Source organism: Bufo gargarizans, chromosome 10, assembly GCF_014858855.1.
Source record: "Bufo gargarizans isolate SCDJY-AF-19 chromosome 10, ASM1485885v1, whole genome shotgun sequence".
Classification (NCBI taxonomy): domain Eukaryota; kingdom Metazoa; phylum Chordata; class Amphibia; order Anura; family Bufonidae; genus Bufo; species Bufo gargarizans.
This window is the reverse complement of record NC_058089.1, coordinates 38,283,285-38,308,453: the sequence shown is the minus strand read 5'-3', so window position 1 is coordinate 38,308,453 and position 25,169 is coordinate 38,283,285. Positions and strand designations below refer to the sequence as shown.

The 25,169-nt window shown below is 43.8% G+C and overlaps 1 protein-coding gene across 5 annotated transcripts in view; it reads right to left on the bottom strand.

Annotated features, from left to right (window-relative positions):
* Window positions 1-351: 351 nt before the first annotated feature.
* The window catches only part of LOC122920640 (solute carrier family 22 member 6-B-like), a 94,116-nt gene continuing 69,298 nt past the window's right edge, over window positions 352-25,169 (bottom strand). For all 5 annotated transcript variants that reach the window (XM_044270303.1, XM_044270302.1, XM_044270306.1 and 2 more), the window contains 5 exons: window positions 21,319-21,434; window positions 14,542-14,756; window positions 10,942-11,050; window positions 3,373-3,576; window positions 352-557 (listed from right to left, as the gene is read on the bottom strand). In XM_044270303.1, the coding sequence (XP_044126238.1) occupies window positions 500-557; window positions 3,373-3,576; window positions 10,942-11,050; window positions 14,542-14,756; window positions 21,319-21,434 (702 nt within the window). In that variant the 3' untranslated portion in view covers window positions 352-499. The remainder of the gene's footprint in view (window positions 558-3,372; window positions 3,577-10,941; window positions 11,051-14,541; window positions 14,757-21,318; window positions 21,435-25,169) is intronic.

Genomic DNA, 25,169 nt, shown 5'->3' with positions numbered 1-25,169 from the left:
AGACATGAAAAGTGGAAAAAAAATCTAAGTCAAGTTTGCCTTGAAAAAAACGGACGCGGATGACAACCTTGTGTGCCTCCGTGTTTTTTCACGTGCCCATTGACTTGAATGGGTCCGCGAACCGTTGTCCGTCTCCTGCTCTGTACAGTATTAGAAAGAAGTTTTATGCGAATCGACTTTGAATGTTTCATCTGAAGTCGATTCGCTCATCCCTAGTCGTAACCATGGATACGAGCAGTGTATAATGTGATGGAAAAATGAACCAAACCAGCAAAGGAGGCAATATGGATAATAAAAATACATTCGTAAGAGCCTTGTATTAACTTTCTCTATATGATAAATGCAATTTGCTGAAGTGACACAACCCCTTTAATGCAGCTGACAGGTACTCTTTAAAAGAGGTAATAATGCAAACAAAAATTTGGCAAAAGACCGGCTTCTTTGGTGTTCCACGGGGCCTTCTGAAACTCTTGAGTTCTCCTGTGAAATGTGATGTGCATTATAGTTTGGTGCCATGTTCAGGTTCCTTTTCCGTTTTAAGTTTGGCTTTCTGGTCTCTGAAAGTAGAAAAAAATGAGATATCGACTTGATATTGGAGTCTGTAGTTAGTTATATAGTCACAAGTCTGCAAGTCTTGAAAGTACTTAGTCTACATGCACCAAAAAAATAACAGTTTAAAAACGGACACACTGTTAGTTTTTCATGGACATTTTTCAAGCATTTGTGCATCCATTTTCTGTCCAATTTCATTGGTTAAGTTAAAACCCCAACCCCTAACTGCAGTGCCCTCAGTATATATACAGTGTTTTGAAAAAGTATTCATACCCCTTGAGCATTTCCAAATTTTTTCACTTTACACCCACAAACTTAGGGTACATTCACAATTTTGTGGAGCAGGTGAGGACCCATTCATTCCAATGGGGCCGCAAAAGATGCGAACAACAGAACGTTCCATGGCCCCACAAAAATATGGAACATAGAGCAATCGCGGACAAGAATAGGCATTTTCTATATAGCGACAGCCATGTGCAGTCCGCAAAATGCTTCCGTGTTTTGCGGATCTGTAATTTGCAGACCGCAAAACATTACGGTCGTGTGAATGTAGCCTTAGGGTCCATTCACACATCCGTAGTGTATTGCGGATCCGCAATTCACCCGGGCGGTACCTCCATAGAACTGCCTATTCTTGTCCGCAATTGCAGACAAGAATTGGAAATGCGAATGCCCACTGTATGCTGTCCGCATCTCTTCCGGCCCCATAGAGAATAAATGGGTCCGGATTCGTTCCACAACATTGCGGAATGGATCCGGACCCATTCTACAGACGTGTGAATGGACCCTTAAATGTATTTTATTGGGATTTTATGTGATAGACAAACACAAAGTAGCAAGTAGGTGTAAAATTAAAAGAAAACATACCAGATAGGTCAGGGATAAAGTTGTGGAGAAGTGTAAAGCAGGGTTAGGTTATAACAAAAAAAAAATATCTCAAGCTCTGAACATCTCACAAATCCATCATCCAAAAATGTAGTATGGCTGCCAACCTACTAAGACATGGCCATCCACCTAAACTGACAGCGCAGGCTAGAAGAGCACTAATTAGAGAAGCAGCCAAGAGGCCCATGGTCACTCTGGAGGAGCTGCAGAGATCCACAGCTCAGGTGGGAGAATCTGTCCACAGGACAACTATTAGGGTACTTTCACACTTGCGTTAAAGGATTCCATTGCCGGAACTGCCTGCCGGATCCGGATATCCGTATGCAAACGGATAGCATTTGTTTCCGGATGCGGATCTGTCTGACAAATGCATTGAAATACCAAAGCTGGTCAGAGTCGATGAGAATATGGATGGACCTAAATACAGGGCAATCCTGGAGGAAAACCTGTTAGAGACTGCAAAAACTTGAGGCTGGGGTGGAGGTTCACCTTCCAGCAGGACAAAGGCCCTAAACATACGGCCAGAGCTACAATGGAATGGTTTAGATCAAAGCATGTTCATGTGTTAGACTGGCCCAAAGTCCAGACCTAAATCCCATAGAATCTGTGGAAAGACTTGAAAATTGCTGTTCACAGACCCTCTCCATTCAGTCTGACTGAGCTTTGCACTGGAGGCACCAGGACCTGACTTTCTCGGAGTTGTGACGTCACGAGGCTGGGAGCTCAGGTCCTGCTGCCTCCAGTGCAGAGCCAGTGTTTCATTACATGCAATTATTTTTTTAACCCTTAAAAGGCCCATTAGATGGGTGCACTAAACGGCCATTAAAAACGGGCACATTGATTTCAGTGGGGTCCGTCTTGCCATGAAAATGGCCAAAAATAGGATATCTGAATAACCCCCATAGACTTTACTTGGTTCTAAAAATGGCCGTGTGACAGCCATTACAAAAACAGCCGTCACACGGCCATTTGCCACGTTCGTGTGAATGTGGCCTTACAGTTTTGGAGGCATGATAAATCATGGCCATAATGTCACTTATGATCTTTATGCTTTATTATCGTTTTCCAATGTGCTGTAATTTTTTGATAAGTTGTCCAAAAAAGAAAACTTCAGCTTGGTAACCATAACTACAAGAAAATAGAGAAGCAGCAAAGTACATAAATAATATTTTAAGGGCTGTTTGAAAAAGCAGAGAGCCGCCTGCTATGGCGCCAGCAAGTGGGCACCATATTTGAAGCCCCTCCCAGCACCATACATGTATGACGCTGGGCACATATGAACATGGAACCAACACAGATGCCTTCAGCTTCCAAGTCAGCCAGTTTCATAGGTACAAATCTGCTGACAGATGACATTTAGCATACAGTTCATACAGTCCTACATTGCTCCCCACAGCAGTATCATCCTTATGGCTAGAGGCCACACAGAATGGCATTGCAAGTGGCATGTGGCCCCTAGGTTTTATGTTTTGCACCCCTGTTGTAAAGTTAAATAATTAGATACCACCATGACAAATATGAGGGTGGTCATGAAGTGGACAGACAATGGAGAACCTTCCACTTATAAGGATAGTAAGTGATATGAGAGCATTGTCTATTATTTGGTGTTTGCTGTTACCAGCCGTGTATCTTGTCAAAGGGGACCTGTCAGCTTAATCTTCACACTGCGCATGCGCTAGAAGTTTGGAGGCAGACTGCAAGCACACCCAACTTCACAGCGCATGCTCTGTAAGCAGGACTCAAAACACGGGAGATTTCACTAGCCATTCTTCTGGCATCCAGCCCTCTTTGGCAAGTCAGTCTCACCTCAACGGGTGCGATTACGGGGGGGCCATGTGAGTATTGAGACAATTGGCTTTGCCCAGTTGACTACAGTAATTATAATACAGTATAGTCTATGAGCCCTGGGCCATTTTGCTGTCGTTGAGTACTCACCTGGCTTCTACCTCCTCCACTGTGTCCAGCAGTTGGCTATTTAAGGTCTCTGGTAGCCGTAAAACAGGCAATCCAAAAACAATAGGTGTCAATCCAAATATGACTAGGGGGAGAAATAGCGCATACACCTTGGTCATCATCGCTAAGGGTGCAATCACAGCGCCTAGTCTCATCATCATGTTGGTGAATCCCACTCCAGTTTGTCTGCAAAGAGAATATACATACCCCATAAGAGACATGTGATAAAATATGTTCAACATTTAATAAAAGAAAAATTTGAGGAACGTCTCATAGTGAAGAATTAGGTTACCGCTATCATGTGCCAAGAGGCCTCTGAAAAACCATCCCATTGCTATGGCAAATTTTTACAGTTTTTATGATCATTTCAGTACAGAACGTTTTGTTAGCTAACTTGTCTGTGCTTGTATCACATTAGCTATATACATAATATGTTATCAGTGAGAACCGCACCAATCCCAAACAAATGGCGCCAAAGAGACATTTACAAGGTCAGTGTATAGACATGATTTAGTAATAGCCATGCTGTACTGAAATATTAAAATGCAATGATATAATTCTGAGATTATTCCTTCCCCAATTGGTACATAAGGCTGAAAGGACAGTCCAGGTTTGTGGTTACACCTTGAAGGGTTATTCCCATTACAAACCTGTATAGATCATCCAGCAACTATAATTGTTGGGTTTCTGGTATAGCCACCTATGGGATCTTCACCCTGCCTTGAGAGGTGGCCATTTGCTGCATCCTAAGCAGGTCATAAATGGAAAGGTGCCATGCACATTGCAGCCAAGTGGGTCGGGGTTGGAGAACGCCTGTTCTGCAGATAGGTGCAGGTGTTACTTCTTGGTAATCTCCCATCAATGCATCGGACATAAAATCTGGTATATGCCTCTGGAGGCCATATATGTTTTTTTGCCTTGACCACCTGTATATGAAAACTAAGTCAACTTTACTATACAAAATACCTATGCTTATGCATAGCAGCCTGAAAGAGGCCAAAATGGGTGTCATGTGCGTGGCGACGTACCTACTGTAGATACAGGACGTGATCACTACAGCCAGTCATGGACATGTTGTTTTCTCTTTTCCATACTGTTTTGCGAGCATAGGTACTTACTCCATCCCATCCTGAACTTCAGTGAACATGGTGTGGTCAGCATAGGCCAAAAAAGGGGCATGGGTCAACCATCTGTCCAGCTCTCAGTCCAATTTAACCACATTCCACACAGAAAGGCCCCCTAATAGCCATGGATGTGGCCCCATGTAACAGGGCCTATTGGGGTGCAGCAAGCTTGGCAAAGTCTTTTATGAACTGCCAGTAAATCCCAACTAGTTCCAGGAAGGTCTAGAGCTCGGTTACATTGGTTGATAGAGTCCACTGTTGTATTGCTCGCCTTTGACCTTCAAATCCACGAGGTGGACTCCTTCCGTGGAAACCACATGTCCCAAGTACTCAAAACTTTCCTTGAACAGATGACGCTTGCTGTGTTCCATCTTCAGCCCATGCTGCTACGGCCGGATCAACACTAAGTCCTGTATCTCCAGGTGTTCAATAAAGATGATGATCTCATCCATTATACTGTGTATATTTTAGCAGGCATTCAAAATTCAGCTCTCTCAAGCAAAGCTTCGTCAGTCTCTGTAAGATTGCCGGGGTATTTGAGAGAATTAAGGGCATGTGCAGTCGTAATTACTCTGCACTACTTCTACAAGTGAGATGATGCTCAGGGTAATCTTGAAGATTAACCCCTTAAGGACTCTGACATTTTTCACCTTAAAGGGAATATGTCACCTCTTTTTACCCAATAGAGATGCATGGCTAGATCGCTGCTGCTAGCATGTCCGCAATATACCTGTCCCATATGTCTGAGTGGTTTTATTGAGTGTAAAAAATGATTTTATATATGTGTAAATCAGCCTGGTTAGGAGCCCAAGGGGCTGTACTAACCGTTCTGGAGCCCAGCACCGCCTGTATCCACGAATCTCCTCCTTGCTCATAAAGTCAGATCGCCGTAATCTCGCAATGCGCAAACTCGTGCATGCGCAGTGCCGACATAGTATTCCTTCCCTGTACTGGCATCAGCCTCAGGGAAGGAACTGCGCCGCGAGATTACGACGATCTGACTTTCTGAGCAAGAAGGAGATTCCTGGATACAGGCGGTGCTGGGCTCCTTCACGGGGGGGCGTAGCTGGGCTACAGAACGGTTAGTACAGACCCTTGGGCACCTTACCAGGCTGATTTACATATATATAAAATCATTTTTTACACTCAATAGAACCACTCCGATATGGGACAGGTATATTGCGGACATGCTAGCGGCGATCTAGCCGTGCACGTCTGCATCTCTATAGGGTAAAAGGAGGTGACAGAATCCCTTTAAGGACCAGGCCATTTTTAGCAAATCTGTGCTATACCACTTTATGTGGTAATAACTTTAAAACACTTTTACTTATCCAGGCCATTCTGAGATTGTTTTCTCGTCACATATTGTACTTCATGACAATGGTAAAATTGAGTAAAAAAATTTCATTTTTATTTATAAAAAAATACCAAATTTACCAAAAAATTAGCAATTTCAATTTCTCAACTTTTATAATAGATAGTAATACCTCCAAAAATAGTTATTACTTTACATTCCCCATATGTCTACTTCATGTTTGGATCATTTTGTGAATGCCATTTTATTTTTGGGGGGGCATTAAAAGGCTTAGAAGTTTAGAAGCAAATCTTGAAATTTTTCTGAAAATTTCCAAAACCCACTTTTTAAGGACCAGTTCAGGTCTGGAGTCACTTTGTGAGGCTTACATAATAGAAACCACCCAAAAATGACCCCATTTTAGAAACTATACCTCTCAAGGTATTCAAAACTGTTTTTGTTAACTTTGTTAACCCTTTGGGTGTTCCACAAGAATTAATGGAAAATGGAGATGAAATTTCTGAATTTCACTTTTTGGGCAGATTTTCTATTTTAATAATTTTTTTTCTGCTAACAAAGCAAGGGACAACAGCCAAACAAAACTCAATATTTATTTATTGCCCTGATTCTGTAGTTTACAGAAACACCCTATTTTCACAGACCCGACAAAACCGCAGCTTGCACCGGTTTTGTGTCCGGTTAAAAAACTGTACAAACTGGAATGGAATGCATCCTGATCTGGTTTGTTCTCTTTGTCCCCATTGCCAATGATTGGGGAAAAAACGGAAGCGTTTTGTCTTGGTTTTGAGATCCTCTACCCAGTAGCTGTTTGGCTGCATACAGTGGTACCCACACCCAGGGGTACCACTGTACTCATCCTTCCAGCGCAGAATCTCGCTGGATGTATGTGGTGGCTGGTTGGGTACCACTGTATGCAGCCAACCAGCGCAGACACTCGCTGGATGTAGATGGTGGCTGGTTGGATACCACTGTATGCAGCCAACCAGCAGGCACTCGCTGGATGTAGATGGTGGCTGGTTGGATACCACTGTATGTTGGCAACAGGCAGACACTCGCTGGATGTATGGTGCCGCTAGTTCGGTACCACTGTATGCAGCCAACCAGCAGACACTCGCTGGATGTAGATGGTGGCTGGTTGGATACCACTGTATGCTGCCAACAAGCAGGCACTCGCTCGATGTAGATGGCGGCTGGTTGGATACCACTGTATGCTGCCAACAAGCAGGCACTCGCTGGATGTAGATGGCGGCTGGTTGGATACCACTGTATGCTGCCAACCAGCAGGCACTCGCTGGATGTAGATAATGGCTGGTTGGATACCACTGTATGCTGCCAACCAGCAGGCACTCACTGGCTGTAGATGGCAGGCTGGTTGGATACCACTGTATGCTGCCAACCAGCAGGCACTCGCTGGATGTAGATGGTGGCTGGTTGGATACCACTGTATGCTGCCAACAAGCAGGCACTCGCTGGATGTAGATGGTGGCTGGTTGGATACCACTGTATGCTGCCAACCAGCAGGCACTCGCTGGATGTAGATGGCGGCTGGTTGGGTACCACTGTATGCTGCCAACCAGCAGGCACTCGCTGGATGTAGATGGCGGCTGGTTGGGTATCACTGGCCCATAGTTAATCCTTTAGGATTGAGCTGAACATAAGCAACAATGTAGGGGTTAAATATTTTATGCTAAAATATTGTAGTCTAGACCTAGATTTTATAGCCCTGATGGTAAGTTATAATCATTCCGCAATGAGACAGATCAGACTTTCATTAACAGCAGAGGCTCTTATTTTGTAGCAGGAGGAGAACGTACATTATTTAGCAGTATGTCTTCTACATGACCTCATTCAGGATCGTCATTATCAGGCATTACTGTATTTCAGACTGATTTATGGCCTGAACAGTACAGCTTCCTTGTCCTCACCGCACCTTTATTTGGTGAACTTTGTATATGCTGACGTGTTGGAAAATGCAAATATTACATTACATTTGTTCTCCACAGTCGCTTCTGATCAGACAATAGGTTCTATATTCTTAAGGCTGGCATTCCGATCAGGCAGAGGATTTCAAAACCAGACAAAAAAACGGTTCCGTTTTGTCTCCATGCATTCTGAATGGAAAGAGATCAGTTCATGATACCTGCTGTTCCGTCAGCATTCTGTTTTGTGACCGGACGTCCGGTCATACCAGTGATCGAAATGGAACAAACTGGATCCGTCACTAAAAACAATGCAAGTCAATGGTGATGGATCCGGTTTTTAGGATCCTAAAAATACAGATCTATCACCCATTGACTTTTAGTCATGGATCTGTTTTGTTCCGTTTTGATCTCACAAAACTGCATCCTAATGGAATGGATGCATACTGAGGTGTAAACGATACAGAACCATTTTGATCCGGCAGAGGATCTCAAAACCTGAAACCAAAAAGCATATGTGTTACTCTGCTTATTATAAAAATAGTTGTAGTCTAGAGCAACATTATTTCTACATGTTATGATTTTACTAATGGTTTATTGTGAAATGCCAGTCTTAGTAAAAAGTCATTTGGAGTAATGCAGATATTTGTCAAGTTGCCCCAAATCAGCCAGTCGCCATGCGTCCAATTTCTTTAACCTCCAATGAACAGCTTTAGGTAAATTGCTTCTGATTCGTTCAGATGATGCGTATATTTTGACATTCACACCTCTAGTTGTCATAAATGTTTGCTTTTAGTTGAAAAATCCATCAACTGCAGCAGTCCCACCAGTATTCAGTTGCTCAGTTTGAAAACGTACAACACAATACACCAATGGCCAACAAAGAACAAGTACCGTAAATTATTTTTACTTAAAGGGTGTCACGAACGTCACTGTTACTCCCCTCTCTTTTCACTAGTCGGATGCCGTTTGGCCTAAGTGTTTTCTTTCTGGTCTGCTCTGTGTATTCAACTCTGTTATTCTGTCACAATCCAACTTTGCTATGTCTCCGTAGTTTTGTCTAGACATTTCTAACAGTGGAGGAGGAGTGGAGAACCTTTTCCTGGGACTGGACGCAATTGCCATTCAACCTTGTGTTCTTCCATTGGGTGCTCCTGCTATGGCAGTCACTGTAGGAGGATTAATGTGTAGGACGCAGTATTGCTCCTAGTTCCAGTCCTGTCCAGCCCTGTTTTCTTGTAGATTCTGCCTCTTGTCACAACCTCCATGTCACATGTCTGCCTCTGGTTTTGATTCCTGGTCCCATCTGTCAGGTTCTTGCTACCGGTATAACAGTCCTGTGTGCACATTCCAGTTCTGCTCCTCCGCAGTTATGAACTGAACTCTGATACAATCCTTTAAACGCATTACTTTATCCTGAAAGTTGCTTTATTCCTGTATCATCTGTCCACTGTGAAGAAAGTCATTTTACAAGGTAGGCCATAACTGTCTGACAGATTTGGGTCCCACCAATGTGGAAAACAAGGATACATCTATGCCATAAATCTCTGACTTGGGAATTCCCCATTAAGATGCACAGTTGTCCTCTCTTTATAGGAGTCCATAAAACATTTTTCATATATACTACTATAAACCATTTTAACAATGATTTGGTTGCCCTGTTCCACTGCCATTGTGGGATGTCCTGTCATGGAAATGATGTTTAACAGGAATCTGTCACCACGTACCCCCATAGTAATACAATTGCAGGGTCTGATGTGAGTTGGTCTCCTGATTCAAACGCTGTTTCTCCCATGCCGATCGGTGCCGGTATGCCTGAGAAAGCCATGATTTTGTGGTAAGAAGTTTAGCTGGTTGGTGCAATGATTGTGTCACTGTTGCACCAAAAGGCCCACTCCTTAACACTGCCCTCCACTGTGCCCCAGCCTTGTATCACAGTGCAGCCCTGATGCTTGCCAGGGCTGTGTAGTACAGTTGACTTCCGTCCTGGCAAGCACCAAGGCTGTACTGTGGGTGTGCCAATTCCTGGAGCACTGATTGTCACGCTTCGGTGTGGGAGGGAAACACCACACTGAGCATAGGAGGGAAGAGTGGGACAGGGAATCAGGACTGAGAACTAGGGTTAGTGAACACCCTAATCAAAATCCTGACTGACTACTAGTATGTAGGCAAGTTCATACACAGGAATACCTAGAGTCCTATCTAGCTCTATAGGACCCTGGTACTAATGGCTGGGACCAGACTACCTGTTCCTCCAAAAGGAAGGACGAACAGGAGTCTCCCATAGGCCTAATACAAACAATAGGGAAATGCAACACACAGATAACCAAAACAAAATACAAAAAGGGAAAAGGAAAACTTAACTTCAAAGGGGCTATGGAAGCACCAGGAACTCAGCCAAGATCCGACCACCAACTATCCACAGGTCCAACAGAAGCTATAAACCGCACAGCATTGTGGGGGGAAGCAACAATAAATAAGGAAGGTAAAATGACCACAATAGCAACACCTGGGGGCAAGAGGTGTGGCCATTACCAGAAACAACACACACTCCTATTGATCCAAAAGGAAACCTGTCAGATCAAACCACGTGTTGCCAGTCTCACAGATCTGCCACTCACTGTCGCGGGGGACACTGATAAAGTGAAGGGCCTTTAGTGTAAAGTGGTGCAATGGTAACACCCTCATTGCACCAAGCAGTTAAAGGGGTTATCCAACCCCTATAATCACCCCCCAATGTCCGGGCACCTCATATAAGTTATACTTACCCCGAGTCACTTCTGATCCCCGCATGGCCGCTGCAGCGTCACCCGCGATGCTAGGGAGGTTCGTCCCCATTGAGGCCTGCTATTGACAGCCCCCCCCCCCCCCCCAATCGCATCGGGAGATGCAGCTGTGCAGGGATCAGGAGCGACGCAGGTGCCGGGGAGCAGGGTAAGTATAACCTTTATGAGGGGCCCGGGCATTGGGGGGGGGGGGGTCATTATAGAGGTTAGATAACCCCTTTAAGTTACATATCACAAAATCATGGATTTCTCAGGAATGGTAAAAGTCTGAATCAGGAGACCTGCCACACATATGACACTGTACTTGGATTACTATGGAGGTGTGTGGTGACAGAGTCCCTTTAAATGCAGGAGCTGGAAAAAAAAAGAGACATCTTATTAATATAAGTATGTCATGTCTCGCTTACCTGAGCACAGTTGGAAAAAGTTCAGTCGTATAAAGATAAGCACAGACAATAGAAGCCCCAAGAAAACCCTTGGCCAGAGCAGTGGCAGACAGCTGCAACAGTATTAAATCTGAAATGTAAAATGTGTTATTAGACAAACACATCTTCAATAGTCAGCCACCCCACCCCTTCCCACCCCCAGGGATCATCTGAAGCTGCATTTGCATGGGCTGATTCACAGGTATTTATCAGGAATGAACCACACTTCTGGGATAATTGCCTGATGACGAGCGGAGGTAATTGCTCTAATTGCATGAAGCAATCACCCCCGCTGTATGGGGATGAATGAGCACTACTAATCACGTTATGTGCTGCATCAAAGATGCTTTCACACAATGAACCAATGTTTGCTCGTTCATCGGCTGAGTGGCGGCACAACGTGGGCCAATTATTGGGAATGACTATTCGTCCAAGTGTTCGATCCTGATGATCAGCCCAATAATCTGCCCATGCAAAATGTCCTTGAATGCTGCAGGTCCAGCTGCTAAAACCCAAAATCAACTGATTCATATACTTGCATAGAAAATGCCAGTCATGATAAATCTTCCCCTTAGTCCCCAGTTATGACACACTGCTCCCTAACGGTCTAATTGCTTGTCTTGTATTAATGTACTCCAGTATCTTAACCCCTTAACGCATAATGTTGTACATGTACGGCATTATGCGCCCACATTTGTATGAAGTGGGCTGCTGCGGTGAGACTGCTCCATGCGGGGCAAGTATGGCTGTATAATACAACAGGCACCCGACAGCAATGACAGGGAACGGCGATCGCACCGAACCTCATCATCTAACCAAACCCTCAGATGCCATGATCAACAGTGATTGTGGCATCTGTGAGGTTAGGCAGAGACATGCGGCTCCCAATCAGAGCCCCTGCACTGAAATCACCGGGATCAGATTGGCTACCATGGCAGCCTAATAAGCTCCTTGCTAAGCTGTGCACAATGCACAGCTCTGCAGGAAGTGTGTCAAAATCCCATCCACCCAACAAGGGTTTAAAAGATCCCAGGTTCTTTTTCTTAAAAAAAGAATATAGAAATCTACAAAATACTAAGTTTAAATCACCCTCTTTCCCAATTTTACATATAAAAATATATAAACAATAAAAAAATAAAACACATTAGGTATCGTCATGTCTGAACTATTAAAATGTAAATAAAAAAAATTCCTGCTGCAGTTATCACTAGGGATGAGTGAATTGACTTCGGATGTTACATCCGAAGTAATAGACTTCGGCTGTTTCATCCGAAGTCGATTCGCATAAAACTTCGGTCTAATACTGTATGGAGCGAGCTCCATACAGTATTAGAATGTATTGGCTCAGAAGTTATTACTTTGCGAAGTCTCGCGTGACTTTGTGCAATAACTTCATAGATTAATTTTTACTGTAAAAAAAACATTTCCTGAACTCATGTTCGGTTCCAAGTGGTACCTTGATCGATTCGCTCATCCCTAGTTAATCACCATTTATCAATCACCTTGTCCACGCCAAAAAATGTAATACCAGTGATCAAAAAGTTGTACATACTACAAAAATGGTACCATAAAAACTACAGTTCATTACGCAAAAAAGAAGCCCTCTTACAGCTCTGTAAGGGCTCTTTCACACTTGCGTTCTTGTCTTCCGGCATAGAGTTCCGTCGTCGGGGCTCTATGCCGGAAGAATCCTGATCAGGATTATCCTAATGCATTCTGAATGGAGTGAAATCCGTTCAGGATGCATCAGGATGTCTTCAGTTCCGGAACGGAACGTTTTTTGGCCATAGAAAATACCGCTGCATGCTGCGCTTTTTGCTCCGGCCAAAAATCCTGAAGACTTGCCGCAAGGCCGGATCCGGAATGAATGCCCATTGAAAGGCATTGATCCGGATCCGGCCTTAAGCTAAACGTAGTTTCGACGCATTGCCGGATCCGACGTTTAGCTTTTTCTGAATGGTTACCATGGCTGCCGTGGTAAAGTGTTGTGGGGAGCGGGGGAGCAGTATACTTACCGTCCGTGCGGCTCCCGGGTCGCTCCAGAGTGACGTCAGGGCGCCCCACGCGCATGGATGACGTGATTGCACTACTACTACTACTACTACTATGGCAACCAGGACTTTAATAGCGTCCTGGCTGCCATAGTAACACTGAACGCATTTTGAAGACGGATCCGTCTTCAAATGCTTTCAGTACACTTGCGTTTTTCCGGATCCGGACAACGCAAGTGTGAAAGAGGCCTAAACCAAAATATAAAGAAATTATGGCTGTCACAAAATGGGCAATGTAAATTTAGTTTATTATTTTTAAAGTAATAAAACAAAATAAAAGCTTTACAAGTTTGGCATTGCTATAATAGTATTGAGCTGCAAAATAAGGAGATCATGCCATTTTTAGCGCACGGTGAACACTGTGATGTCAAAACTCAGTTTTACGCCACAAATAATTTTTTACTGTTTGCCAATATAAGACATAGTAAAACAAATGGTGCCATTAAAAATGCATCTTGTCCTGCAAAAAATAAGCTCTTATATGGCCATGTGAACGGAAAAATAAAAAAGTTATGGCTATTGGAATGTGGGAACGAAAAATCCAAAATGCAAATAGGTTCAGACTTTAAGTGGTTAAATATTCACAAAGTAAAAAGTAAAGACAGTCCTAAATGTCAAGTTACAGAATCCAGTAATGTCACTTTGAATGTCTCACAAACCGTGGTAAAAGAAAGTTGGCGCTTCCTTTATATGCAAACCCATCAACCTGTCGCCATGAGAGCGCTATCCAGTCTACATGCATCTTGTAACAGAGCGGGAGATGCTGACCAGACGGAGATGTAGTTACATATGTTTAGAGAAAAATGAATGTAATTTGTAAGTTAAAGGGATTGTCTGTGATAATTAAGCATCTTGGACAAGCCACCCAATTGCTAATAAAAAAATAAAAAAAAATCATGTTGCACCCTGCTCTTTCTCCAGCCCTGTTTTCTGTGCTGCTGGTCCCTTCCTCTTGCTGCTTCTTATTTGCAGACTGCAGCGGTGATGTTTCGGTATTTGGCATATAACTTGCCTTAGCCAATGACCGTCTTCAGTGCTCAGGACAGTGATTGGCTGCAGTGGTCATGTGCCGAATGCCGATACATCACCGCTGCAGTTTGCAGGACAGGATCGGTGACAAAGAACGGTGCTGGAAACAGGTGAGTACAACATGATTTTTTTTATTTTGGGCATAGGTTTTTAATTATCTCAGCCAACCCCTTTAAAGGGGCTGTACCACAAAATCAACTAATCCCCTATCTGAATCTGATCTTCGGCACTCTTACAGCTGGGACCCTTACCATTCATGAGAATGACAGCCCTGTGCACCCATATTAATGGACCAGCAGGTCAAGCATAGGCCCTCTTTCATTCTCTGCAGGATTGCTTTCATCAGTCCCATAATCAATCATCTTGAGCGTCTCGCTGCTGCCAGCCGCTGTGTGAGCAGGTAATATTTGGATGTAGTTTTATAATGGGCCCCCAGTATGAATTTTACTGGTGGGTCCTAGGCACCTCACTCCGACATTGGTTGTACGATGATTACACCTACCAGAGGGGATCGCCAGACTGCATAGTATGAGTACTCCAGATAATACAAGGAACATGAAAACGGAGAATCGTCTTCCCACATAAGCGGCAACAAATATACTCAGGATTCTAAGGAGGAGCTCCGAGGTTCCAAAAATCACCTGTAGGAGGTACAAGCTGAACCCAAACCGCTGGATATCCATTGCAAGAGCAAAGAAGCAGAAACTGGAAGAGAACCTGTAGTGAGAACATGGAGATAAGGAAGAGACATTGTAGCATGACCTTCATGGAAAACTTATCGGTATAACAACAAAAAATAACAACATTATGGGCAATTTGCTAAGATGTATGGGCCAGAATTCAAGCACAGTCTGCACCTGAACAGACAGTTCTGAAAAGTGTCTAGAAAAGGGGTGTGTCTTAGAAAAAGAGGCGTGGCTTACAATGTGCCATAATCTTACCATCAAATATTGGTCTAACCAAGAGGTGGTGTAAAGAAGAGAAAAGTGTTTAACATGTCTAGTACGTTATTATTCCTACTATAATTATATGTATGAATTACTTTCAGTCTACAGTAAAGGGTGTTACCAGTTGGGGTGTGTCCTTGCACAGTCTGACACCATTCAATCAGTGCTGCCAGTGTTGAGCCTCATTCACACGTCAGTGTTTCACGGATGTGTGCTCTACGTGTTCTCCACGGACCGCACACGTCCACATTCATTTTAATGTGTGTATTCAGACATCAGTGTTTTAGCACGGTCCGTGATTCCCTGTTTTTGGCACGGAAGCATGCTCTATTTTGTCCGTGTTTAACGGATTATTAGGAAAATATTCTTTGAAAATAATTTTTCAGCTGTTCATTATCAGTGAAACATGAATAGCAAACGGACAGCAAAAAACGGACACACGGATCCATCACGGACAGCTTAACGGATGAATCACTGACCACCTGCTCTTGGATTTGAGCACGGACGTGTGAATGAGGCTTTAGACTGTGCAGGGACACCCGCCCGACTGGTAACACCCACATGGACCTTTATTGCAGACTGCTGGCAATTCATTCATAAGCTTCTAGTAGGAATAACAGAATAAGGCTCCATTCACACGTCAGTATTTTTACCTTTCCAGATAAACGTTCCTTTTTTTTTTTCAGATCCGTTTTTCAGTACAACCTTCCGTTTTTTTTTACTAAAGTACTTCCGAATCCGTTCCGTGTTTCCGTTATTCAGTTTTTTTTTTCATCCATTTTCCTGTCAACGGATCCACAAAATCGGATGACATTCGGATGGTTTTGTGCATGTCATCCGCATTTATGCCGATCCATTGACTTGAATGGACAACGGACCCGAAAAACGGACGTGTGAATGGACACTAATGGCACAACATCGAGTCATAAGACTAGATGCTGCAGAATTTTAGTTACATGGGGAATGCAAGTAGTTGCTGAAACGACAAGTCAGGAGAGGGGACACGTCCTCTGCCATGGGCGGACTATGAATTTAACCCCTTGCTGACGGAGCGATTTTCCATTTTTGCATTTTCATTTCTTACTTCCTTGCCTTCTTGGAAACTTTTTTAATTTTTCCGTTCCCATAGACTTTTTTTTTTTTCAGGACAACCTGTACTTTCTATTGGCACCATTTAATATTCCCTAGGATGTAGTGGGAAGCTAGAGGGAAAAAAAACAAATGTGGTGGAATTGGAAAAAAAATATACAATTCCGCCACAGTTTTATGGGTTTTGATTTTACGGCAATCAATATGCGGTAAAACTGATTGGTGCTCTTCATTCTCCCAGTCAGTATGATTATGGTGATACCACATTTGTATAGTTGTTCTTGAGTTTTATGACCCCTTTAACTTTCTTGTAGTTATGTGTATGGAGATGTGTGAAGGCTCATTTTTGGGGGTGGTTTGTAGTTTTTATTTATACTATTTTGGGGGCGGGCGGGGGGTGGTGACTTTTTGATCACATTTTATTAAATTTTTTATGGGATAGATATTTTTATATTTCAATCCCTTCCCTCACGCATTATGATGTAACTGTACGTCATGATGTGTGAAGGGATGTATGGAGCGGGCCCATACACAGCGGGTGCCGGCTGTTTCATGCAGGGAGTGGTGATCGTGCCGCCCCATCATTTAACCCCTCAGGTGTTGCGATCAACGGTGATTGCGGCACCTGTGAGTGAGGGCTACCGATCGGAGCCCCGCAGTGAAATCACAGGGCTTTGAACAGTTGCAATGGCAGCCTAAACGCTGCTGGAGCAATCCAGACCTGCCATTGCATTCTCCATGCTGAGCTATACACGAGGCACAGCTCAGAATGGAGAGTGTAAAAATCCTATTCACCTTCACCTCTATTAGGGTGAATAGGAGAGGGGATCAAAAGATCCCATGTACTAACTGGGCCCCTAAGGAGTCTTTCACACGGGCATCGCGGGTACAATGCGTTTTGCACGTGCTTGATTAAAAAAAACTGAATGTGGACCCAGACCCGAACCCGGACTTCTTCACTGAAGTTCTGGTCTGGGTTAAGCTACTTTCACACTAGCGTTCGATCGGATCCGTTCTGAACGGATCCGCTCATATTAATGCAGACGGTGGCTCCGTTCAGAACGGATCCGTTTGCATTACCGTTTGTTCATGATAGTGCAAACGGATCCGTTTTGACTTTACATTGAAAGTCAATGGGGGACGGATCCGTTTGAAAATTGAGCCATACTGTGTCAACTTCAAACGGATCCGTCCCCATTGACTTACATTGTAAGTCTGGACGGATCCGCACGCCTCCGCACGGCCAGGCGGACACCCGAACGCTGCAAGCAGCGTTCAGGTGTCCGCTTGCTGAGCGGAGCGGAGGCTGAACGCTGCCAGACTGAGGCATTCTGAGCGGATCCGTATCCACTCAGAATGCATTAGGGCTGGACGGATCCGTTCGGGGACGCTTGTGAGAGCCTTCAAACGGAACTCACAAGCGGAGCCCCGAACGCAAGTGTGAAAGTAGCCTTAGGTGTTCTGTTGATTTTATTATTTTCCCTTCTAACATGGTTATAATAGAAAATAATAGCATTCTGTAATACAGAATGCCAAGTAAAATGTCCCTTAAGGGTTAAAAAGTAATAAAAAAATTACTCACCTCATCCATTTAATCGCGCAGCCAGTATTGTCTTCTTTCTTCTTCCTGCAGGACCTTCAAAATGATCTTTGATGACGTCAGCGCAGGTCCTGCTGAATGAAGATAGAAGGTCCTTCTATCTTCATTCGGTAGGACCTGCGCTGGCGTCACTGTGCTCACCGCGTGGTGAGCTCGATGATGTCATTGAAGGTCCTTTTGCAGGTCCTGCAGGAAGAAGAAAGAAGACAATACCAGCTGCGCGATTAAGTGGATAAGGTGAGTAATTTTTTAAATTATTTTTTAACCCTCAAGGGACATTTTACTTAGCATTCTGTATTAAAGGATGCTATACATTTTTATTTTATTTTTTAAGTAGTAAAGCAAAAAAAAAACTATACAAGTTTGGTATCGCTGCATTCGTATTGAGACGCAGAATAAGGATGCAAGGTCATTAGTGCACAGAGAATGCTGTGATCTCAAAACCCCCAAAACCTTGGTGGAATTCATTTTTTTTCCTTATTTTTATTTTGCCACACAAATAATTTTTTCCCTGTTTTCCAATACAAATAAAAGGTGGAATAAAAAATGCATCATGTCCTGCAAAAATAAGCCATGTGTATCACGCAGGGCAAGGGCTTTCTTGCTTACATTTTTACACTGCATTTCATGCTCCGATGCTCTCCCTTGCCCTGCACTGAATTGGACAGGGCAAGGGCTTTTAATACCGATCCAATGATGAACTTGGCTCTCCATGGGTAAGCTAGACGGATGCTTCCGCCTAGCAGTGTTTCCGGTGATGGCACTGGCACTAATGGACAGGCATTAGCGCTGCCCTAGACATTTTATAAGCTCGGGCAGTGCTCAAGCCCGCCCATTAGTGCCGGCGACGTCACTGGGAGCCTCACCAGCGGTTAGGGTAGGAAAAAAGCACCACTGGCCTGTAATTTTTCCCTTCCCTAACCGCTGGTGAGGCCCCCGCCACATGCGCAGTGTCGGCTGGTGTCCAGTTGAGAACATCCATCCGATCACCACGCCTGCGCACTGGCCCGTAATTTTTCCCTACCCTAACCGCTGGCGAGGCTCCCGGCGCATGCGCACTCTGCTGTGACATTTCCCTACCCCGTCATTGTGCGCCTGCATGGCGCGGCACACCTCCTCACGTCATGTCCGGTGCGACCGGAAGTGACGAGGGTAGGGAAATGTAACGGAACACCGGCTTCTTCTTTGCTGATTTGTGAGGAAAAGGACCTGTGGTGACGTCAATGCGCTCGTCACATGGTCCATCACATGATCCGGCACCGTGGTGATGGACCATGTGATGAGCGCAGTGGCGTCACCACAGGTCCTTTTCCTCACAGATCAGCAAAGAAGAAGACAGAAGAGAAGCCGGGCTGCGTGAACAAGTGGATGAGGTGAGTTAAATTATTATATATTTTTTTTAACCCCTTCATCCCTATTTTACCAAGCATTCTGTATTAAGAATGCTGTTATTTTCCTTTATAACCATGTTATAAGGGAAAATAATTACATCTACACAACCTTGAACCCAAACCTAAACTTCAGTGAAGAAGTTCGGGTCTGGGTACCACATTCAGTTTTTCATCACGTGCGAGCAAAATGCATTGCACCCTCCGATAAAAACTGAACAACGGAACGCAATCTCAGTCAAAACTGACTGAAATTGCGTACCTACTCGCGAGGGTTTGCCGCAATGCACTCGGTACGCATTCTGAGCCAAAACGTGACGCCCGTGTAAACCCAGCCTTAGGTTTCCTGGCCCGTCCATGGATCCAGCCATTCTGCAAAAAGTTAGGACATGTTCTTTTTCCGTTCCACACCATTCCGCAACTCCGGATTTGCGGACCCATTGACGTGAATGGGTCCACATCCGTGATGCGGAATACACACCGAACGGTGCCTGTGCATTGCGATCTGCAAATGCGGTCCACAATACGGCAACGGGACACCTACTGTCGTGTGCAGAATGCCTTAGGCCGAATTCACACATCCGCGAGATACCGGACTGGCATCCTGCCCAGTGCACGAAGCGCGAGGCTTCATAGCAACCAATGACGTAGTGCGCTCCTGCACTGAGCAGGATGCCAGTCCAGTATCTCGCGGACCGTGTTCCACGGATGTGTGAATTCAGCCTTAAAGAGGACCCTTCATGATTTTGTATTATTGCAATAAATACTACTTGCTGCCACCCTGCCTGATTTTTTTAAAAATATTGCTCGTGTGCCCCCCGTAGTTTTCACGCTCAATATGCTAATACTGAGCATCGTACAGGGAGGAGGAGACACCAGGGTTTCTCAATGGGCGTCTCCTTCTCTCTGGCTGTAGCGCTGTCCAATCACAAAGGAGAGCGTCACAGCCAGGGGAGAAGAAGCGTTGTTTTTTCTCCCTGGCTGTGACGCTCTCCTTTGTGATTGGATCGCGGCACTGCCAGGGAGAAGGAGACGAAACCATGAAAGGCCTCATTTACACATCAGTATTTTGATCAGTGATTTCCATCAGTGATTGTGAGCCAAAACCAGGATTGGAGCCTCTACAGACATCAGGTATAAGGGAAAGATCTGCACCTGTTCTGTGTTTAGACCTGCAGCTGATGGAAATCACTGACCAAACACTGACGTGTGAATGAGGGATAACACTGGCAGCACTGACTGGATAGTGTCTGAATGTGCAGGGACACACTCCCAACTGGTAACACCCATCTGGACCTTTATTGCAAACTCCTAGCAATTCATTCATAACTTCTAGAAGAAATAATAGTCATAGGAATAGATTCTCCAGAATCACTATTTCATGGGCAATGCAAGTAGTTACTAAAACAGACATGTATGGAGAGGTGACGGGTCCTCTTTAATTTTAGAGAATCCAGGTAACCAATGCGATGACTGGCAAGGAGGGGAGGTGTACCATTGGGAAGGCCGGCATGGCTGCTGCATCCAAAATAAATTAAAGCAGAGGTAGTTTACCACTTTGTGATATATACAATCATCATGGCGATAGACCACTATGGCCAGAGCCGTAATTTGTATTGGGGCCTCAATATAAAACCTGTACCAGGGCCTTCAGCTACTAGGTGCCGTTTATAGGGTCATTCATGGGGCAGAAGAACCTTTGGCATCAGTGTTTTGCTCTGTAAATAGTAAGGCCGTACGCACACCACCTTATTTTTAGTCTGCATCCGATCTGCCTTCCTATTTATACTGCACGTATAAATGCGGAAAGCACAAGGATCATCGTTGTGCTTTCCACAGTCATGTGTCCGTTCCTCAAAAAAGATGGAGTATGTCTGCAAAATGCGGATCACGTATCCATTGAAAGCAATGGGCCGGCAAATAAAATACAGAAAGCACACGGACCGTATCCATATTTTGCGAATCCGCGATTTGCGGCCTGCAAAACATATATAGTAGCGTTCATGGGGCCTAAGACAGTGAATAGGTGTAAGATTGAGTCTAAGGACATAACAATCCTATTCTGGACCCTAGGATGATCCAGAGGAAGCAGGCCTGGAGGGTGTCCATGATCAAAAACATCCGAGGATTATTGCTAAATATGATTTATTAGCTTTCCCAAAAACTGAGCCTTTAGCTTTTCTGGGGTTTTTAAACTGGAAACCATGTACCCTACAGAATGGGCTGACCATCGTAACAGGAATAAGATTGATCACCATGACATAGACAGGATAATGGTCACTTTTCGCATGGCTGGAGTACGAAAAAGGTCAAGTGGTGTTGGTTTGGAAGACGGTCTCGATGGGTTTTTCTCATTCTCGTAGTTTAACATCTGGAGAAGGAAATGACAGTAAGTATTGTGTACAATGAGAACAGAATCGGAATCTTTTCCTCTGTTATTAATACAGTACGGTACATTAATAGGTTTCTCAACCATCCATGGAAGTAGAGTATGATCTTATACTGGCAGTGTGTTCCACAAAGTCGTCATATCATCCGCTCCTGCAACTTATCAATAGACATCCTGTATGGGACCTACCCCTAGAGCTTGATTGTACGTGTAGAGCTGTTACATGGACCCAACTGTACTAATCATCACGGCATGATCTAGAGCAGCAACCTCCAGCACATCAACTGTGGTGAAACTACAACTGTGATTAGGCAGGTGCAGGAGATGCGCCCGCCCGATCTGCAGCAGGGCTCCGGCAGTCACTGATAGCCGGACTCCTGCTGCATGCGCCAGCATCGATGAAATCACCGATTCCGGCGCATTAACCCTTGATGTACCGCAGTCAGCGCTGACCGCGGCACATGCAATGTCCTTGCAGAGCTGCCATGGGGTCCCCGTGCTGCTGTGACGGGAGCCCGATGGCATAGAAGGCAGCACGATGCCTTCCTTAGTCATCGCGGCTGCCTTCCAGGAGAGCCTGTGAGATCCAGCCCCTGGATCTCACAGGCAGGAAGGCTGTACGTGTATTACAGTGCGCAATACACCTACAGCCAATGCATGACAATACAGAAGTATTGTAATGCATTGTACAGGGGATCAGACCCCCCAGAGTGTGACAAAAAATAGAATGAAAAAAAGGTTAAAAAAATAAAGTTTTGCCGATTTTTTTTAATTTTTTTTTTAAGATTCAAGTAAAAAATATAATAAAATATCCTTTTGTCAAAATAAAGAGGATTAAAAAATTTTATAAATAGGGAAAAAAAGAAAAGTAGCCATATTAGGTATCGCCGCGTCTGTATCGACCGGCTCTATAAAACTATCACATGTCCTAACCCCTCAGGTGAACACCGTAAAAAACAAACAAAAAAAAAACTGTGCTTAATTAACAATTTTTTGGTCACCTTACATCACTAAAAGTGCAACACCAAGCGATCAAAAAGGTGTATATCCTCCAAAATAGTACCAATCTAACCGTCACCTCATCCCTCAAAAAATAGGATAATAAGCCCCTACAATCGCCCTCCAAAAAAATGGCTCAAAATATGGAGACACTAAAACATAGTTTTTTTTTGTTTAAAAAAAGCTGTTATTGTGTAAAACTTAAGTAAATAAAAAAGTATATGTATTAGGTATTGCCGCGTCCGTAACAACCTGCTCTATAAAATACCACATGACCTAACCCCTCAAATGACCAACGTAAAAAAAAAAAAAACTGTGTAAAAAAAGAAGCCATTGTCACCTTACATCACAGAAAGTGTAATAGCAAGCAATCAAAAAGTCATACGCACCCCAAAATAGTGTCAATCAAACCTTCTTCTCATCCCGCAAAAATCATACCCGAACTAAGATAATCGCCCAAAAGCTGAAAAAAAAAACTATGGCTCTCAGACTATAAGGGACACTAAAACATGTTTTTTTTTTGTTTCAAAAATTAAATCATTGTGTAAAACTTCACCGCATCCGTAATAACTGCTCTATAAAAATATCATATGACCTAACCCCTTAAGTGAATACCGTAAAAAAAATTAAATAAAAACGGTATCAAAAAAGCAATTTTTTGTCACCTTACATCACAAAAAGTGTAATAGCAAGCGATCAAAAAGTAATATGCACCCTATAATAGTACCAATCAAACTGTCATCTCATCCTGAAAAAAATGAGCCCCTACACAAGACAGTTGCCCAAAAAACAAATAAAACTACGGCTTTCAGAATGTGGTCAAAAATGCTTTGTTATGTAAAACTGAAACAAACAAAATATTTGGTATTGTCGTGTCCTTAACAACCTGCTCTATAAATATATCACATGATCTAACCTGTTAGATGAATGTTGTAAATAACAAAAAATAAAAAAACTGTGCCGAAACAGCTATTTTTTGTTACCTTGCCTCACAAAAAGTGTAATATAGAGCAACCAAAAAATCATATGTACCGTAAAATAATACCAACAAAACTGCCACCTTATCCCGTAGTTTCCAAAATGGGGTAGCTTTTTTGGAGTTTCTACTTGAGGGGTGCATCGGGGGGGGGGGGGGCTTCAAATAGGACATGGTGTCAAAAAACTAGTCCAGCAAAATCTGCCTTCCAAAAACCATATGGCGTTCCTTTCCTTCTGCGCAATGCTGTGTGCCCGTACAGCAGTTTACGACCACATATGGGGTTTTTCTGTAAACTACATAATCAGGGCCATAAATATTGAGTTTTGTTTGGCTGTTAACCCTTGCTTTGTAACTGGAAAAATGGATTAAAATGGAAACTCTGCCAAAAAAGTGAAATTCTCAAATTTCTCAAAAACACCTAAAGGGTTAACACAGTTTGTAAAATCAGTTTTGAATACCTTGAGGGGTGTAGTTTCTAAAATGGGGTCATTTTTGGGTGGTTTCTGTAGTGTCCCCCTAGGCAAATGTGGGCACTACACAAGGGTCAATTGGGCCACGTTGTTCTCCAACTCCTAAGGAACAGTGGCATTGTATTTTACAGTCCATTTTAATGTATGATGCTATGTTTTATGTGTATTTCCCCTGTTATCTGTGTATCAGGCCTGTTAGGGTGTAGTTCCTCCTCCTAGACAGTAGAGGGAGATAGGGAACCCCTAATATGTATATGTATATAGTCAGGTCCTGTTCAGGGAAAGTAGTCTGTGTAGTCAGGAGTCTGTAGAGACAGAAGGTAGTGTGCACTTTAGCCAGAGAGGAGCTGAGGGCCTCCTCCTGACATGCAGCTGGACAGCCCAGGCTTCTAGTTGCCACCAGGGGAAGAAGTTACCTCCTGAGAGAAACCTGCAGTTCCCACAACCAAAGTACAGAGCAGAGCAGAAGTGTAACCAGCCAACTTGAGGGCTGAAGGGCAGAAGGATCTTACTTAAAGCAAGGATATATATATATACACCTGAGGAAGTTTCCCTAAGCAAGGATAAAGCCATCAATAGGGCATACTGGCCTTGGGATAAAGACAGACAGGATTCTGAGGAAAAGTGCAGCCTGGTCTTTAAGTTGTTTTAACCCTCTGAGTATCTTGCAAGAACGTTGTGCCTGCCATATATAAAGCCTGCTTATTATTGCTACTGCCAATGTGGAACTGAACCCAGACTGTAAATAATTGACTGTTTCCAGTAAAAGGAAGTTTTGGTTCACCACAACATCGTGTTCCTCAATTATTCCCATCATAAATCGGTGTGCCACCGTTACCGGCACTGGCGTCACGAATCTTAAAGGGACCTTGCCCCCGGCACATTAAACACCTGCAACATCCAGGGCACCTCATCTACCATCAGGCCTGGTCCCTATACACAGAGAGTGCCCCAGAGGTCCCCTGTGCCAGCCTCTCCATCACAGCTGTACGCCTGCCCAGGGTCTTTCAAGAAACTGTGAGTAACCGAGAGCAACCATCGTTTGCCTAAGTAACCGTGACCTCACCATTGCAATACCCTGCAGGGCTGCGTACTGCATTTTTATTATGTAAGCCTCACAAAGTGACTTCAGACCTGAAGTGGTCCTTAAAAAGTGACTTTTGGAAATTTTCTTAAAAATTTCAAGATTTGCTTCTAAACTTCTAAGCCTTCTAACGTCCCCCAAAAATAAAATGGCATTCACAAAATGATCTAAACATGTAGTAGACA